We start from the raw sequence: 18,796 nt of genomic DNA on the forward strand, positions 1-18,796 counted from the left end.
ATCATTTACAAAATCTTTAGGCTGGTAGGAACACACTATTTACAGCGTGTCTGTTTCCTAGAAGAGTGAAGAAGAGACTGCCTCGGGTCAAATGTACATTGAGCAGTGGTGTAAAGTACTACTTAAGTTGTTTTTTTGGGGTGTCTGTACTATTTACTTTTTATATTTTTGACTACTTTTGCTTTCACTTCACTACATTCCTAAAGCAAATCATGTACTTTTTACTCCTTGCATTTTCCTTGACACCTTAAAAGTACTCGTTACATCTTGAATGCTAAGCAGGACAGGAAAATAATAAAATTCACGCACTTATCAAGAGAACATCCCTGGTCATCCCCACTGCCTCTGATCTGGAGGACTGACTAAACAGAGAACATCCCTGGTCATCTACTGCCTCTGATCTGGAGGACTCACTAAACAGAGAACATCCCTACTGCCTCTGATCTGGAGGACTCACTAAACAGAGAACATCCCTACTGCCTCTGATCTGGAGGACTGACTAAACAGAGAACATCCCTGGTCATCCCTACTTCCTCTGATCTGGTGGACTCACTAAACAGAGAACATCCCTGGTCATCAATACTGCCTCTGATCTGGAGGACTCACTAAACAGAGAACATCCCTGGTCATCCCTACTGCCTCTGATCTGGTGGACTGACTAAACAGAGAACATCCCTGGTCATCCCAACTGCCTCTGATCTGGAGGACTCACTAAACAGAGAACATCCCTGGTCATCCCAACTGCCTCTGATCTGGAGGACTCACTAAACAGAGAACATCCCTGGTCATCCCTACTGCCTCTGATCTGGAGGACTGACTAAACAGAGAACATCCCTGGTCATCCCTACTTCCTCTGATCTGGTGGACTCACTAAACAGAGAACATCCCTGGTCATCAATACTGCCTCTGATCTGGAGGACTCACTAAACAGAGAACATCCCTGGTCATCCCTACTGCCTCTGATCTGGTGGACTGACTAAACAGAGAACATCCCTGGTCATCCCAACTGCCTCTGATCTGGAGGACTCACTAAACAGAGAACATCCCTGGTCATCCCAACTGCCTCTGATCTGGAGGACTCACTAAACAGAGAACATCCCTGGTCATCCCTACTGCCTCTGATCTGGAGGACTCACTAAACAGAGAACATCCCTGGTCATCCCTACTGCCTCTGATCTGGAGGACTCACTAAACAGAGAACATCCCTGGTCATCCCCACTGCCTCTGATCTGGAGGACTGACTAAACAGAGAACATCCCTGGTCATCCCTGCTGCCTCTGATCTGGAGGACTCACTAAACAGAGAACATCTCTGGTCATCCCTACTGCCTCTTGATCTGGAGGACTCACTAAACAGAGAACATCCCTGGTCATCTACTGCCTCTGATCTGGAGGACTCACTAAACAGAGAACATCCCTACTGCCTCTGATCTGGAGGACTGACTAAACAGAGAACATCCCTGGTCATCCCTACTTCCTCTGATCTGGTGGACTCACTAAACAGAGAACATCCCTGGTCATCAATACTGCCTCTGATCTGGAGGACTCACTAAACAGAGAACATCCCTGGTCATCCCTACTTCCTCTGATCTGGAGGACTCACTAAACAGAGAACATCCCTGGTCCATCCCTACTGCCTCTGATCTGGAGGACTCACTAAACAGAGAACATCCCTGGTCCTCCCTACTGCCTCTGATCTGGAGGACCAACTAAACAGAGAACATCCCTGTTCATCCCTACTGCCTCTGATCTGGAGGACTCACTTAACAGAGAACATCCCTGGTCATCCCTACTGCCTCTGATCTGGAGGACTCACTAAACAGAGAACATCTCTGGTCATCCCTACTGCCTCTTGATCTGGAGGACTCACTAAACAGAGAACATCCCTGGTCATCTACTGCCTCTGATCTGGAGGACTCACTAAACAGAGAACATCCCTGGTCATCCCTACTGCCTCTGATCTGGAGGACTCACTAAACAGAGAACATCTCTGGTCATCCCTACTGCCTCTTGATCTGGAGGACTCACTAAACAGAGAACATCCCTGGTCATCTACTGCCTCTGATCTGGAGGACTCACTAAACAGAGAACATCCCTACTGCCTCTGATCTGGAGGACTGACTAAACAGAGAACATCCCTGGTCATCCCTACTTCCTCTGATCTGGTGGACTCACTAAACAGAGAACATCCCTGGTCATCAATACTGCCTCTGATCTGGAGGACTCACTAAACAGAGAACATCCCTGGTCATCCCTACTTCCTCTGATCTGGAGGACTCACTAAACAGAGAACATCCCTGGTCATCCCTACTGCCTCTGATCTGGAGGACTCACTAAACAGAGAACATCCCTGGTCCTCCCTACTGCCTCTGATCTGGAGGACCAACTAAACAGAGAACATCCCTGTTCATCCCTACTGCCTCTGATCTGGAGGACTCACTTAACAGAGAACATCCCTGGTCATCCCAACTGCCTCTGATCTGGAGGACTCACTAAACAGAGAACATCCCTGGTCATCCCTACTCCCTCTGATCTGGTGGACTGACTAAACAGAGAACATCCCTGGTCATCCCTACTGCCTCTGATCTGGAGGACTCACTAAACAGAGAACATCCCTACTGCCTCTGATCTGGAGGACTCACTAAACAGAGAACATCCCTGGTCATCCCAACTGCCTCTGATCTGGAGGACTCACTAAACAGAGAACATCCCTGGTCATCTCTACTGCCTCTGATCTGGAGGACTCACTAAACAGAGAACATCCCTGGTCCATCCCTACTGCCTCTGATCTGGAGGACTCACTAAACAGAGAACATCCCTACTGCCTCTGATCTGGAGGACTCACTAAACAGAGAACATCCCTGGTCATCCCTACTGCCTCTGATCTGGAGGACTCACTAAACCAACATGCTTTGTTTGTAAATGATGTCTGAGTGTTGGAGTGTGATCCTCGCTATCCGTAAATAAAAACAATTTTAACTAGAAAGATTTGCTTAAAATAAGGAATTTTAAATTATTTTTACTGTTGATACTTAAGTATATTTTAAACCAAATACTTTTAGACTTTTACTCAAGTTGTATATTACTGGGTGACCTTTTACTTTTACTTGAGGCATTTTATATTAAGGTATCTTTTACTTTTCCTAAACTGTGACAGTTGGGTACTTTACCCATCACTGACAGGTAGTCTGATGGCTTGTAACCACAGCAACAGCTCTGTGAGGACTACAGGTCAAATAATAAAACAATGCTGCAGGGTAGCGTAGTGGTTAGAGCGTTGGACTAGTAACCGGAAGGTTGCGAGTTCAAACCCCCGAGCTGACAAGCTACAAATCTGTCGTTCTGCCCCTGAACAAGGCAGTTAACCCACTGTTCCAAGGCCGTCATTGAAAATAAGAATTTGTTCTTAACTGACTTGCCTTGTTAAATAAAGGTAAAATACAATTAAAATAAAACAAACAAGCTAGTTCTAAACAATGTCTTTCTATCTCTCCAGAAGAGTCATGAGGGGAAAAGTCTTCCTCAGGTCAACTCAGACAGTCACATGACAGACAGTGATATCTGGGTGCCTGAGCACCTGACCCCGTCCTGGGTGTGTCTTCCTAACGACCAGCCTGTCCTCGCCATCATCCAGCCTGGAGAGTCTGCTCTGTACGCGCTAGAGACCATCTGCAAGGTAACTATAGCAACTCAACTAACCTATACCGGGGACCATCTGCAAGGTAACTAGCAACTTAACTAACCTACACCAGAGACCATCTGCAAGGTAACTAGCAACTTAACTAACCTACACCAGAGACCATCTGCAAGGTAACTAGCAACTTAACTAACCTACACCAGAGACCATCTGCAAGGTAACTAGCAACTTAACTAACCTACATCGGAGACCATCTGCAAGGTAACTAGCAACTTAACTAACCTACACCAGAGACCATCTGCAAGGTAACTAGCAACTTAACTAACCTACACCGGAGACCGTCTGCAAGGTAACTAGCAACTTAACTGACCTAAACCAGAGACCATCTGCAAGGTAACTAGCAACTTAACTGACCTAAACCAGAGACCATCTGCAAGGTAACTAGCAACTTAACTAACCTACACCGGAGACCATCTGCAAGGTAACTAGCAACTTAACTAACCTACACCGGAGACCATCTGCAAGGTAACTAGCAACTTAACTAACCTACACCAGAGACCATCTGCAAGGTAACTAGCAACTTAACTAACCTACACCGGAGACCGTCTGCAAGGTAACTAGCAACTTAACTGACCTAAACCAGAGACCATCTGCAAGGTAACTAGCAACTTAACTGACCTAAACCAGAGACCATCTGCAAGGTAACTAGCAACTTAACTAACCTACACCGGAGACCATCTGCAAGGTAACTAGCAACTTAACTGACCTACACCGGGGACCGTCTGCAAGGCAACTAGCAACTTAACTAACCTACACCGGGGACCATCTGCAAGGTAACTAGCAACTTAACTGACCTAAACCAGAGACCATCTGCAAGGTAACTAGCAACTTAACTAACCTAAACCAGAGACCATCTGCAAGGTAACTAGCAACTTAACTAACCTACACCGGGGACCGTCTGCAAGGTAACTAGCAACTTAACTAACCTACACTGGGGACCGTCTGCAAGGTAACTAGCAACTTAACTCAAATCAAAATCAAATCAAATCAAATTTATTTATATAGCCCTTCGTACATCAGCTGATATCTTAAAGTGCTGTACAGAAACCCAGCCTAAAACCCCAATCAGCAAGCAATGCAGGTGTAGAAGCACGGTGGCTAGGAAAAACTCCCTAGAAAGGCCAAAACCTAGGAAGAAACCAAGAGAGGAACCAGGCTATGTGGGGTGGCCAGTCCTCTTCTGGCTGTGCCGGGTGGAGATTATAACAGAACATGGCCAAGATGTTCAAATGTTCATAAATGACCAGCATGGTCCAATAATAATAAGGCAGAACAGTTGAAACTAGAGCAGCAGCACGGCCAGGTGGACTGGGGACAGCAAGGAGTCTAGGGCTCAGGTCCTCCGAGAGAGAGAAAGAGAGAGAATTAGAGAACGCACACAGGACACCGAATAGGACAGGTGAAGTACTCCAGATATAACAAACTGACCCTAGGCCCCCGACACATATACTGCAGCATAAATACTGGAGGCTGAGACAGGAGGGGTCAGGAGACACTGTGGCCCCATCCGAGGACACCCCCGGACAGGGCCAAACAGGAAGGATATAACCCCACCCACTTTGCCAAAGCACAGCCCCCACACCACTAGAGGGATATCTTCAACCACCAACTTACCATCCTTAACTAACCTACACCGGAGACCACCTGCAGCTTTCCAGAGTAGAGAACAATGATGTTATGCCTCATCACACCAAGTGGTCTGTCCATCTCTTCCTGTCCTGGACTCGTTTAGTGTTCTCGTAACAGTGTTGTTTAACACTTTCAGGTTCTTCTCTTTAACCCCTTTCACACGTACCATCACAAGGGTTAAACTGGCCATTTTGATTTCACCAACAAACAAAAAAATGTAATCAAATCAAGTCGATTTTGTCGGTGAAAACGGATGGCAAACGGATAACAATGATCTAACACGTGAACTCTCTACGGAACATAACAGGACTGATGTCAGTCCATGACTTCCCAGTTATTTCTCCCCAATCAAAGCCCCACAGACGGGGAGGAGTGGACATACACTCACAGGCATTATGGCTGCTACCTCACACGGGCATTATGGCTGCTACCTCACACAGGCATTATGGCTGCTACCTCACACTTACACAGGCATTATGACTGCTACCTCACACAGGCATTATGGCTGCTACCTCACACTCACACAGGCATTATGGCTGCTACCTCACACAGGCATTATGGCTGCTACCTCACACTCACACAGGCATTATGGCTACTACCTCACACTCACACAGGCATTGTGGCTGCTACCTCACACTCACACAGGCATTGTGGCTGCTACCTCACACAGGCATTGTGGCTACTACCTCACACGGGCATTATGGCTGCTACCTCACACGGGCATTATGGCTGCTACCTCACACAGGCATTATGGCTGCTACCTCACACTCACACAGGCATTATGGCTGCTACCTCACACTCACACAGGCATTATGGCTGCTACCTCACACTCACACAGGCATTATGGCTGCTACCTCACACTCACACAGGCATTATGGCTGCTACCTCACACTCACACAGGCATTATGGCTGCTACCTCACACAGGCATTATGGCTGCTACCTCACACAGGCATTATGGCTGCTACCTCACACAGGCATTATGGCTGCTACCTCACACAGGCATTATGGCTGCTACCTCACACAGGCATTATGGCTGCTACCTCACACAGGCATTATGGCTGCTACCTCACACAGGCATTATGGCTGCTACCTCACACAGGCATTATGGCTGCTACCTCACACAGGCATTATGGCTGCTACCTCACACAGGCATTATGGCTGCTACCTCACACAGGCATTATGGCTGCTACCTCACACAGGCATTATGGCTGCTACCTCACACAGGCATTATGGCTGCTACCTCACACAGGCATTATGGCTGCTACCTCACACGGGCATTATGGCTGCTACCTCACACGGGCATTATGGCTGCTACCTCACACTGGCATTATGGCTGCTACCTCACACGGGCATTATGGCTGCTACCTCACACGGGCATTATGGCTGCTACCTCACACGGGCATTATGGCTGCTACCTCACACTCACACAGGCATTATGGCTGCTACCTCACATAGGCATTATGGCTGCTACCTCACACTTACACAGGCATTATGACTGCTACCTCACACAGGCATTATGGCTGCTACCTCACACAGGCATTATGGCTGCTACCTCACACAGGCATTATGGCTGCTACCTCACACAGGCATTATGGCTGCTACCTCACACGGGCATTATGGCTGCTACCTCACACAGGCATTATGGCTGCTACCTCACACTCACACAGGCATTATGGCTGCTACCTCACACTCACACAGGCATTATGGCTGCTACCTCACACAGGCATTATGGCTGCTACCTCACACGGGCATTATGGCTGCTACCTCACACGGGCATTATGGCTGCTACCTCACACGGGCATTATGGCTGCTACCTCACACGGGCATTATGGCTGCTACCTCACACAGGCATTATGGCTGCTACCTCACACGGGCATTATGGCTGCTACCTCACACTCACACAGGCATTATGGCTGCTACCTCACACGGGCATTATGGCTGCTACCTCACACAGGCATTATGGCTGCTACCTCACACTCACACAGGCATTATGACTGCTACCTCACACGGGCATTATGGCTGCTACCTCACACGGGCATTATGGCTGCTACCTCACATAGGCATTATGGCTGCTACCTCACACTCACACAGGCATTATGACTGCTACCTCACACAGGCATTATGGCTGCTACCTCACACTCACACAGGCATTATGGCTGCTACCTCACTCACACAGGCATTATGGCTGCTACCTCACTCACACAGGCATTATGGCTGCTACCTCACACAGGCATTATGGCTGCTACCTCACACAGGCATTATGGCTGCTACCTCACACAGGCATTATGGCTGCTACCTCACACAGGCATTATGGCTGCTACCTCACACTCACACAGGCATTATGGCTGCTACCTCACACTCACACGGGCATTATGGCTGCTACCTCACACGGGCATTATGGCTGCTACCTCACATAGGCATTATGGCTGCTACCTCACACAGGCATTATGGCTGCTACCTCACACGGGCATTATGGCTGCTACCTCACACGGGCATTATGGCTGCTACCTCACACGGGCATTATGGCTGCTACCTCACACTCACACAGGCATTATGACTGCTACCTCACACGGGCATTATGGCTGCTACCTCACACGGGCATTATGGCTGCTACCTCACACGGGCATTATGGCGGCTACCTCACACGGGCATTATGGCTGCTACCTCACACGGGCATTATGGCTGCTACCTCACACGGGCATTATGGCTGCTACCTCACACGGGCATTATGGCTGCTACCTCACACTCACACAGGCATTATGACTGCTACCTCACACAGGCATTATGGCTGCTACCTCACACAGGCATTATGGCTGCTACCTCACACGGGCATTATGGCTGCTACCTCACACGGGCATTATGGCTGCTACCTCACACGGGCATTATGGCTGCTACCTCACACGGGCATTATGGCTGCTACCTCACACGGGCATTATGGCTGCTACCTCACACGGGCATTATGGCTGCTACCTCACACGGGCATTATGGCTGCTACCTCACACAGGCATTATGGCTGCTACCTCACACTCACACAGGCATTATGACTGCTACCTCACACGGGCATTATGGCTGCTACCTCACACGGGCATTATGGCTGCTACCTCACACGGGCATTATGGCTGCTACCTCACACGGGCATTATGGCTGCTACCTCACACGGGCATTATGGCTGCTACCTCACACGGGCATTATGGCTGCTACCTCACACTCACACAGGCATTATGTCTGCTACCTCACACAGGCATTATGACTGCTACCTCACACAGGCATTATGGCTGCTACCTCACACTCACACAGGCATTATGGCTGCTACCTCACACTCACACAGGCATTATGGCTGCTACCTCACACTCACACAGGCATTATGGCTGCTACCTCACACGGGCATTATGGCTGCTACCTCACACGGGCATTATGGCTGCTACCTCACACGGGCATTATGGCTGCTACCTCACACGGGCATTATGGCTGCTACCTCACACAGGCATTATGGCTGCTACCTCACACTCACACAGGCATTATGACTGCTACCTCACACGGGCATTATGACTGCTACCTCACACGGGCATTATGACTGCTACCTCACACGGGCATTATGGCTGCTACCTCACACTCACACAGGCATTATGACTGCTACCTCACACGGGCATTATGACTGCTACCTCACACGGGCATTATGACTGCTACCTCACACGGGCATTATGACTGCTACCTCACACGGGCATTATGGCTGCTACCTCACACGGGCATTATGGCTGCTACCTCACACGGGCATTATGGCTGCTACCTCACAGGCATTATGGCTGCTACCTCACACAGGCATTATGGCTGCTACCTCACACAGGCATTATGGCTGCTACCTCACACAGGCATTATGGCTGCTACCTCACACAGGCATTATGGCTGCTACCTCACACAGGCATTATGGCTGCTACCTCACACAGGCATTATGGCTGCTACCTCACACAGGCATTATGGCTGCTACCTCACACTCACACAGGCATTATGGCTGCTACCTCACGCAGGCATTATGGCTGCTACCTCACGCAGGCATTATGGCTGCTACCTCACGCAGGCATTATGGCTGCTACCTCACACTCACACAGGCATTGTGGCTTCTACCTCACACTCACACAGGCATTATGGCTGCTACCTCACACGGGCATTGTGGCTTCTACCTCACACGGGCATTGTGGCTGCTACCTCACACGGGCATTGTGGCTGCTACCTCACACAGGCATTATGGCTGCTACCTCACACAGGCATTATGGCTGCTACCTCACACAGGCATTGTGGCTTCTACCTCACACTCACACAGGCATTATGGCTGCTACCTCACACTCACACAGGCATTATGGGTTCTACCTCACACAGGCATTATGGCTGCTACCTCACACAGGCATTATGGCTGCTACCTCACACAGGCATTGTGGCTGCTACCTCACACAGGCATTGTGGCTGCTACCTCACACAGGCATTATGGCTGCTACCTCACTGTTACGAATCCCTTTTGGCCCGACAGTCTAGGGGGGATGGTAATGAGACTCGTAACATAACTCATGCAAATTATTATTGTGACAAAGGAAAAGTGTGAACGAAATAAGCACGACAACTGAAATCTACCGTCAAACTCTAGGTTTATTTATAAACACACGGTAATGGGGGGAGCAGGAAAAGGGGCTGAGCTGGACCCAAGGAAAGAAACAATAAGTATTCAAAAACACCCCTAAGCTAGACTAGCCTACTTTAACAACAGCTAACTAACTAACCAAAAATACAGTGGGTGGTCCGCCCAGTTCTAACTAGTGTATTTAACAAAGTTCACCTACGGGTAGTGTATGCCCATGGGCGACTTGTCTTGGTTTCCCCCTTTTCCACCAGCAATCAAACACAAACACCATAACCAAAAACAATACTCACAGGTGATGACAAAGTGCTATGAGGTGCTTAAACAAAAGAGAGGTTACGACACAAAGCGAGAGTGATACACAGAGACCTACAGACATGGCATTTACAGAGAGATTGGGCTGAGCTGGGCTCTAGAACAAACAAATGGGGTTTTTAAACCATGGGGAAGGAACTGTGATAGGTCAGGAAATTGGAGGAGGTGTGTCTTCTGATTGATGATTGGTTGTTGACTGATTGGGGAGTGATGATTTTCACCTGTGAGGGGAGAAGGAGAGAAAAGAAACACACACACAGGATACACACACACACACAGGATAACTGTATCCGTAACACTCACACTCACACAGGCATTATGGCTTCTACCACACACAGGCATTATGGCTTCTACCTCACACAGGCATTATGGCTTCTACCTCACACAGGCATTATGGCTTCTACCTCACACAGGCATTATGGCTGCTACCTCACACAGGCATTATGGCTGCTACCTCTCCCCCTTTTTCCCCTCCCTCTCTCCCCGTTTCCCCTCCCTCTCCCTCCCTCTCCCCCCGTTTCCCCCTCCTATCCTCCCGTTTCCATTCCCTCTCTCCCCTGTTTCCCCTCCCTCTCCCCCGTTTCCCACTCCCTTTCCCCTCCCTCTCTCCCCGCTTTCCCCTCCCTCTCCCCCCGTTTCCCTCCTATCCTCCCGTTTCCATTCCCTCTCCCCCGTTTCCCCCTCCTATCCTCCCGTTTCCATTCCCTCTCCCCGCTTCCCCCTCCTATCCTCCCGTTTCCATTCCCTCTCCCCCTGTTTCCCCCTCCCTCTCCCCCGTTTCCCCCTCCTATCCCCCTGTTTCCCCTCCCTCCCTCCCCCTGTTTCCCCTCCCTCTCTACCCTGTTCCCCCCTCTCCCCCCGTTTCCCCTTCTTTTTCCCCCTCCCTCTCCCCCGTTTCCCCTCCCTCTCCCCCCGCTTCCCCCTCCTTTTTCCCCCTCCCTCTCCCCCCGTTCCCCTCCCTCTCCCCCCGTTTCCCCTCCCTCTCCCCCGTTTCCCCCTCCCTCTCCCCCCGTTTCCCCCTCCATCTCCCCCTGTTTCCCCCTCCCTCTCCGCCCGTTTCCCTCCTGTTTCCCCTCCCTCTCCCCCTGTTTCCCCTCCCTCTCCCCCTGTTTCCCCTCCCTCTCCCCCGTTTCCCCCTCCCTCTCCCCCAGTTTCCCCTCCTATCCTCCTGTTTCCCCCTCCATCTCCCGCTGTTTCCCCTCCTCTCCGCCCGTTTCCCCCCCTCCCTCTCCCCCCCTCCCTCTCCCTCCCTCTCCCCGTTTCCCCTCCTATCCTCCTGTTTCCCTTCCCTCTCTCCCCCTGTTTTCCCTCCCTCTCATCCCTGTTTCCCCTCCCTCTCTCCCCGTTTCCCCTCCCTCTCTCCCAGTTTCCCTCCCTCTCTCCCAGTTTCCTCCCTCCCAGTTTCCCCTCCCTCTCCCCGTTTCCCCTCCCTCTCTCCCAGTTTCCCCTCCCTCTCTCCCAGTTTCCCCCTCTCCCCCCTGTTTCCCCCTCCATCTCCCCCTGTTTCCCCCTCCATCTCCCCCTGTTTCCCCTCCCTCTCCGCCCGTTTCCCCTCCCTCTCCGCCCCGTTTCCCCTCCCTCTCCGCCCATTTCCCCTCCCCCTCTCCGCCCGTTTCCCCTCCCCTCTCCCCCCGTTTCCCTCCCTCTCTCCCCGTGTCCCCTCCCTCTCTCCCCGTTTCCCCTCCCTCTCCCCCTGTTTCCCCTCCTCTCCCCCTGTTTCCCCTCCCTCTCCCCCCGTTTCCCTTCCCTCTCCCACTGGCTCACACAGACTTCCTCATGCAAAAATGAAAAGTCACTCGCGTTCAAATCATTAAATGTACCGAGATTACGTCCGTCATATGAAGTTGGTTTCAAATGTTTAGCATCTTGGTATATTATAGTACTTACAGTGTATGTGTTCTGAAATTAAATGGTCACATTTTCACTAATAGGTTGTTCTTATTAAGACGGTTTAAAATGTGTACAGCTTCAACACAGTTTACAGTAAGTGTTGATCAGCTTGTTTGATGACAGACGCACTGAATTGTGAAATACTCTGATTCTTATTGTGCCCATTTTCCAGCTTTTAACACAGTTAACTTCCAGTCATGGATCTAATGACGTTTGAAGCTCCCTCTAGCCAATGACTAGTAACTAGCAACTTAACTAACCTACACCGGGGACCGTCTGCAAGGTAACTAGCAACTTAACTCAAATCAAAATCAAATCAAATCAAATTTATTTATATAGCCCTTCGTACATCAGTTGATATCTCAAAGTGCTGTACAGAAACCCAGCCTAAAACCCCAATCAGCAAGCAATGCAGGTGTAGAAGCACGGTGGCTAGGAAAAACTCCCTAGAAAGGCCAAAACCTTGGAAGAAACCTAGAGAGGAACCAGGCTATGTGGGGTGGCCAGTCCTCTTCTGGCTGTGCCGGGTGGAGATTATAACAGAACATGGACAAGATGTTCAAATGTTCATAAATGACCAGCATGGTCCAATAATAATAAGGCAGAACAGTTGAAACTGGAGCAGCAGCACGGCCAGGTGGACTGGGAACAGCAAGGAGTCTAGGGCTCAGGTCCTCCGAGAGAGAGAAAGAGAGAGAATTAGAGAACGCACACAGGACACCGAATAGGACAGGTGAAGTACTCCAGATATAACAAACTGACCCTAGCCCCCAGACACAAACTACTGCAGCATAAATACTGGAGGCTGAGACAGGAGGGTCAGGAGACACTGTGGCCCCATCCGAGGACACCCCGGACAGGGCCAAACAGGAAGGATATAACCCCACCCACTTTGCCAAAGCACAGCCCCCACACCACTAGAGGGATATCTTCAACCACCAACTTACCATCCTTAACTAACCTACACCGGAGACCACCTGCAGCTTTCCAGAGTAGAGAACAATGATGTTATGCCTCATCACACCAAGTGGTCTGTCCATCTCTTCCTGTCCTGGACTCGTTTAGTGTTCTCGTAACAGTGTTGTTTAACACTTTCAGGTTCTTCTCTTTAACCCCTTTCACACGTACCATCACAAGGGTTAAACTGGCCATTTTGATTTCACCAACAAACAAAAAAATGTAATCAAATCAAGTCGATTTTGTCGGTGAAACGGATGGCAAACGGATAACAATGATCTAACACGTGAACTCTCTACGGAACATAACAGGACTGATGTCAGTCCATGACTTCCCAGTTATTTCTCCCCAATCAAAGCCCCACAGACGGGGAGGAGTGGACATACACTCACAGGCATTATGGCTGCTACCTCACACGGGCATTATGGCTGCTACCTCACACAGGCATTATGGCTGCTACCTCACACGGGCATTATGGCTGCTACCTCACACAGGCATTATGGCTGCTACCTCACACTTACACAGGCATTATGACTGCTACCTCACACAGGCATTATGGCTGCTACCTCACACTCTGCTACACAGGCATTATGGCTGCTACCTCACACTTATGGCTGCTACACACAGGCATTATGGCTGCTACCTCACACTCACAGGCATTATGGCTGCTACCTCACACAGGCATTATGGCTGCTACCTCACACAGGCATTATGGCTGCTACCTCACACAGGCATTATGGCTGCTACCTCACACAGGCATTATGGCTGCTACCTCACACAGGCATTATGGCTGCTACCTCACGCAGGCATTATGGCTGCTATTTCACACTCACACAGGCATTGTGGCTTCTACCTCACACGGGCATAATGGCTGCTACCTCACACTCACACAGGCATTGTGGGTTCTACCTCACACTCACACAGGCATTATGGCTGCTACCTCACACGGGCATTGTGGCTTCTACCTCACACGGGCATTGTGGCTGCTACCTCACACAGGCATTATGGCTGCTACCTCACACAGGCATTATGGCTGCTACCTCACACAGGCATTGTGGCTTCTACCTCAGGCATTGTGGCTGCACTCACACAGGCATTATGGCTGCTACCTCACACTCACACAGGCATTATGGGTTCTACCTCACACAGGCATTATGGCTGCTACCTCACACAGGCATTATGGCTGCTACCTCACACAGGCATTATGACTGCTACCTCACACAGGCATTATGACTGCTACCTCACACAGGCATTATGGCTGCTACCTCACACAGGCATTATTGCTGCTACCTCACACAGGCATTATGTCTGCTACCTTATGGCTCCCCCACAGGCATTTTTCCCCTCCCTCTCCTCCCTCACACAGGCATTATGGCTCCCTCTCCCCCAGGCATTTCCCCCACAGGCATCTTCTATCCTCCCGGCATTTCCATTCCCTCTCCCCCAGGCATTATTGCCCTCTCTCTCCCCCAGTTTCCCCCTCCTATCCCCCTGTTTCCCCTCCCTCCTCCCCTGTTTCCCCTCCCCCCCTACCCTCCTTCCCCCCCCTCTCCCCCGTTTCCCCTCCTTTCCCCCTCCCTCTCCCCCGTTTCCCCTCCCTCTCCCCCGTTTCCCCTCCCTCTCCCCCCGTTTCCCTCCTCCCTTTTCCCCTCCCTCTCCCCCCGTTTCCCCCTCCCTCTCCCCCATTTCCCCTCCCTCTCCCCCGTCCCCCTCCTCCCCCGTTCCATCTCCCCCTGTTTCCCCTCCCTCTCCGCCCGTTTCCCCTCCTGTTTCCCCTCCCTCTCTCCCAGTTTCCCCTCCTATCCTCCTGTTTCCCCTCCATCTCCCGCTGTTTCCCCTCCCTCTCCCTCCCTCTCCCCTCCCTCTCCCCCATTTCCCCCTCCCATCCTCCTGTTTCCCTTCCCTCTCCCCCCGTTTCCCCTCCCTCTCCCCCTTTTTCCCCTCCCTGTTTCCCTCTCCCCCCTGTTTCCCTTCCCTCTCCCCCTGTTTCCCCTCCCTCTCATCCCTGTTTCCCCTCCCTCTCCCCCATTTCCCCTCCCCCTCTCCGCCCCGTTTCCCCTCCCTCTCCCCTCCCTGTTTCCCCTCCCTCTCTCCCCGTGTCCCCTCCCTCTCTCCCCTGTTTCCCCTCCCTCTCCCCCTGTTTCCCCTCCTCTCCCCCTGTTTCCCCTCCCCTCTCCCCCGTTTCCCTTCCCTCTCCCACTGGCTCACACAGACTTCCTCATGCAAAAATGAAAAGTCACTCATGCGTTCAAATCATTAAATGTACCGAGATTACGTCCGTCATATGAAGTTGGTTTCAAATGTTTAGCATCTTGGTATATTATAGTACTTACAGTGTATGTGTTCTGAAATTAAATGGTCACATTTTCACTAATAGGTTGTTCTTATTAAGATGGTTTAAAATGTGTACAGCTTCAACACAGTTTACAGTAAGTGTTGATCAGCTTGTTTGATGACAGACGCACTGAATTGTGAAATACTCTGATTCTTATTGTGCCCATTTTCCAGCTTTTAACACAGTTAACTTCCAGTCATGGATCTAATGACGTTTGAAGCTCCTCTAGCCAATGATTACACCAATCCATGAAGTATACAAGTGCACACCTTGGGGATAAGGGTGGAGAATTGAGATGCAGCCCTACCCTGTACCGATCCTCTTTCTCACTTCTAAACTCCACACTCTGAATCTTTACTAAACTGTGTGTGTGTGTGTGTGTGTGTGTGTGTGTGTGTGTGTGTGTGTGTGTGTGTGTGTGTGTGTGTGTGTGTGTTCTCTACTTAAACTCCACAGGCCCACCAGCTGGATTCCACCAAACATTATCTGCGTCTCAAGTTCCTCATGGATAACCAAGTCCAATTCTACATCCCTAAACCTGACGAGCAGTTGTGTGACTTGGTACGTTTCTCATTTCCTCATCACAGATGATCTCCTGTCACAGTCTTAGCATCCCACTGAGATGACACACACCAGCGTAATAAATAAATTAGACTCCCTCCTCGTCGTATTCCGTTCGTGCTTCTTTTTGTAACAAGACATTCCTGTTCCTTCTCTCTTTTCATCTCTCCTTCTCTGCCTGTCCTTCTCTCTCTCTTTCTCTCTCTCGTTCTCTTCTTCTCTCCATCTCTCTCTTCATCTCTGCCTGTCCTTCTCTCTTTCTCTCTCTCTCTCGTTCTCTTCTTCTCTCCATCTCTCTCTCTTCATCTCTCCCTGTCCTTCTCTCTCTCTCCTTCTCTCCATCTATCTCCTTCTCTCCATCTATCTCCTTCTCTCTCTCTCTTCTTCTCTCCATCTCTCTTCATCTCTCCCTGTCCTTCTCTCTCTCTCTCTTCTCTCCATCTATCTCTCTCTCTCTCTCTCTCTCTCTCTCTCCATCTATCTCATCTCTCTCTCTCATCTTCTCTCCATCTATCTCCATCTCTCTCTCTCTCCTTCTCTCCATCTCTCCTTCTCTCCATCTATCTCCTTCTCCCACTCTCTTCTTCTCTCCATCTATCTCCATCTCTCTCTCTCTCCTTCTCTCCATCTCTCTCCTTCTCTCACTCTCTTCTTCTCTCCACAGCTTTATAAAGAGATAGAGCTGGGCTCCAAAATAACCAAAGTCATCCAGTTCGACAGGGATGAGTCCTGTATGATTGGCTACGGTAAGGATGAGTCCTGTATGATTGGCTATGGTAAGGATAAGTCCTGTATGATTGGCTACGGTAAGAATGATTGGTTACGGTAAGGATGATTGGTTATGGTAAGGGTAAGTCCTGTATGATTGGCTACGGTAAGGATAAGTCCTGTATGATTGGCTACGGTAAGGATGATTGGATTGGCTACGGTAAGGATAATTCCTGTATGATTGGCTATGGTAAGGATAAGTCCTGTATGATTGGCTACGGTAAGGATGATTGGCTACGGTAAGGATGAGTCCTGTATGATTGGCTACGGTAAGAATGATTTGTTATGGTGAGGATAAGTCCTGTATGATTTGCTATGGTAAGAATGATTGGTTACGGTAAGGATGAGTCCTGTATGATTGGCTACGGTAAGGATGAGTCCTGTATGATTGGTTAGGCACTCTATTCCCTATATAGTCCACTACTTCAGACCAGAGCCCTATAGAACCCTATTCCTGTATATTTGCACTACTTTAGACCAGGGCCCTATAGAAGGCCTATTCCCTATATAGTGCACTACTTCAGACCAGAGCCCTATAGAACCCTATTCCTATATATTGCACTACTTTAGACCAGAGACCTTTGGCACCTGGCTAAAAGGAGTACACTTCACTATAATGACAATGGGGTGGCATTTGGGATGCAGACAATGTCATTTATGTCCACATTCACAGATCATTTGACATGCTTAGAATGCAATTCTGAAGCACCCTATTCCCTATATAGTACACTACTATGGCACCCTGTTCCCTATATAGTGTACCACTATGGCACCCTATTCTCTATATAGTGCATTACTATGGGCCCTGGTCTAAAGTGGTGCACTACAATTCTCCCCTTTTTAATTCCGATCATGTTGTAGTATACAGAGTGAATATTTCCACTCGCGGTTGTGATGTATCCTGTTATTGACTTCCAGTCATATCTCAGATTTCCTGTCTTTCTTCGACCAATCCCTGTCAGGGCAGAGAAAATAAATCCCAGGTGATTTTGTGATGTGCTTTCAATTAATGAAGTGTTTGATTGGCTCCACTCACTGAGTCCTGTATGATTGGTTAGGCACTCTATTCTCCTCTATGTCCTCTCTGTCTCTGTCTCTCTCTCTGTAGAACTCTATTCTCTCTCTCTCTCTGCTCTCTTTCTCTCTCTCTCTCTCTCTGTCTCATTCTCTCTCTCTCTGCTCTCTTTCTCAGGGCTCCTCTCTCCTCTTCTCTCTCTCTAGTCTCATTACTCTCTCTGACCAGAGCCCTATAGAACCTCTATTCTCTCTCTCTAGTCTCTCTCTGTCTCTTTCCAGAGACCTCTTGGCACTCTGGCTAAAAGGAGTCACTTCACTCTAATGACAGGGGTTTCCATCTGGGATGCAGAGGATGTCATTTATGTCCAGCAGCTCACAGATCATTTGACATGCGGGAGGATTGGCCTTCGAAGAGGTTCATTACAACTTTCATCTCCATTTATCTGATCTGTTTCATATTAGTTTCATGCCAGACAGAGAGGAGAGGGACGATATGATTAGTTTCATGCCAGACAGAGAGGAGAGGGACGATATTCTGCCAGACAGAGAGGAGAGGGACGATATATAGTGAGAGGATTACTATGGCATGCCGCCAGAGGTCTAAAGAGAGGAGAGGGACGATGATTAGTTTCATGCCAGACAGAGAGGAGAGGGACTCCCCTAGTTTCATGCCAGACAGAGAGGAGAGGGACGATATGATTTTTCATGCCAGACAGAGATGTATCCTGTTATTGACTTCCAGTCATATCTAGATTTCATGCCAGACAGATCCCTGTCAGGAGAGAGACGATAAATGCCAGACAGGTGATTTAGTTTCATGCCAGACAGAGAGGAAGGGACGATATCATTAGTTTCATGCCAGACAGAGAGGAGAGGGACGACTATGATTAGTTTCAGACAGAGAGGAGAGGGACGATATGATTAGTTTCACTCATATGATTAGTTTCATGCCAGACAGAGAGGAGACGATATGATTAGTTTTCATGCCAGACAGAGAGGA

General features: G+C 49.5%; 1 protein-coding gene across 1 annotated transcript in view; it reads left to right on the forward strand.

Moving 5' to 3' along the window:
* The window catches only part of LOC135545120 (rho guanine nucleotide exchange factor TIAM1-like), a 154,524-nt gene that overhangs the window by 77,296 nt on the left and 58,432 nt on the right, over positions 1-18,796 (forward strand). Inside the window, 1 exon segment of the mRNA XM_064972752.1 lies at positions 3,496-3,721. Within this exon segment, the coding sequence (XP_064828824.1) occupies positions 3,496-3,721 (226 nt within the window).

The sequence above is a fragment of the Oncorhynchus masou genome, chromosome 9 (assembly GCF_036934945.1).
Source record: "Oncorhynchus masou masou isolate Uvic2021 chromosome 9, UVic_Omas_1.1, whole genome shotgun sequence".
Classification (NCBI taxonomy): domain Eukaryota; kingdom Metazoa; phylum Chordata; class Actinopteri; order Salmoniformes; family Salmonidae; genus Oncorhynchus; species Oncorhynchus masou.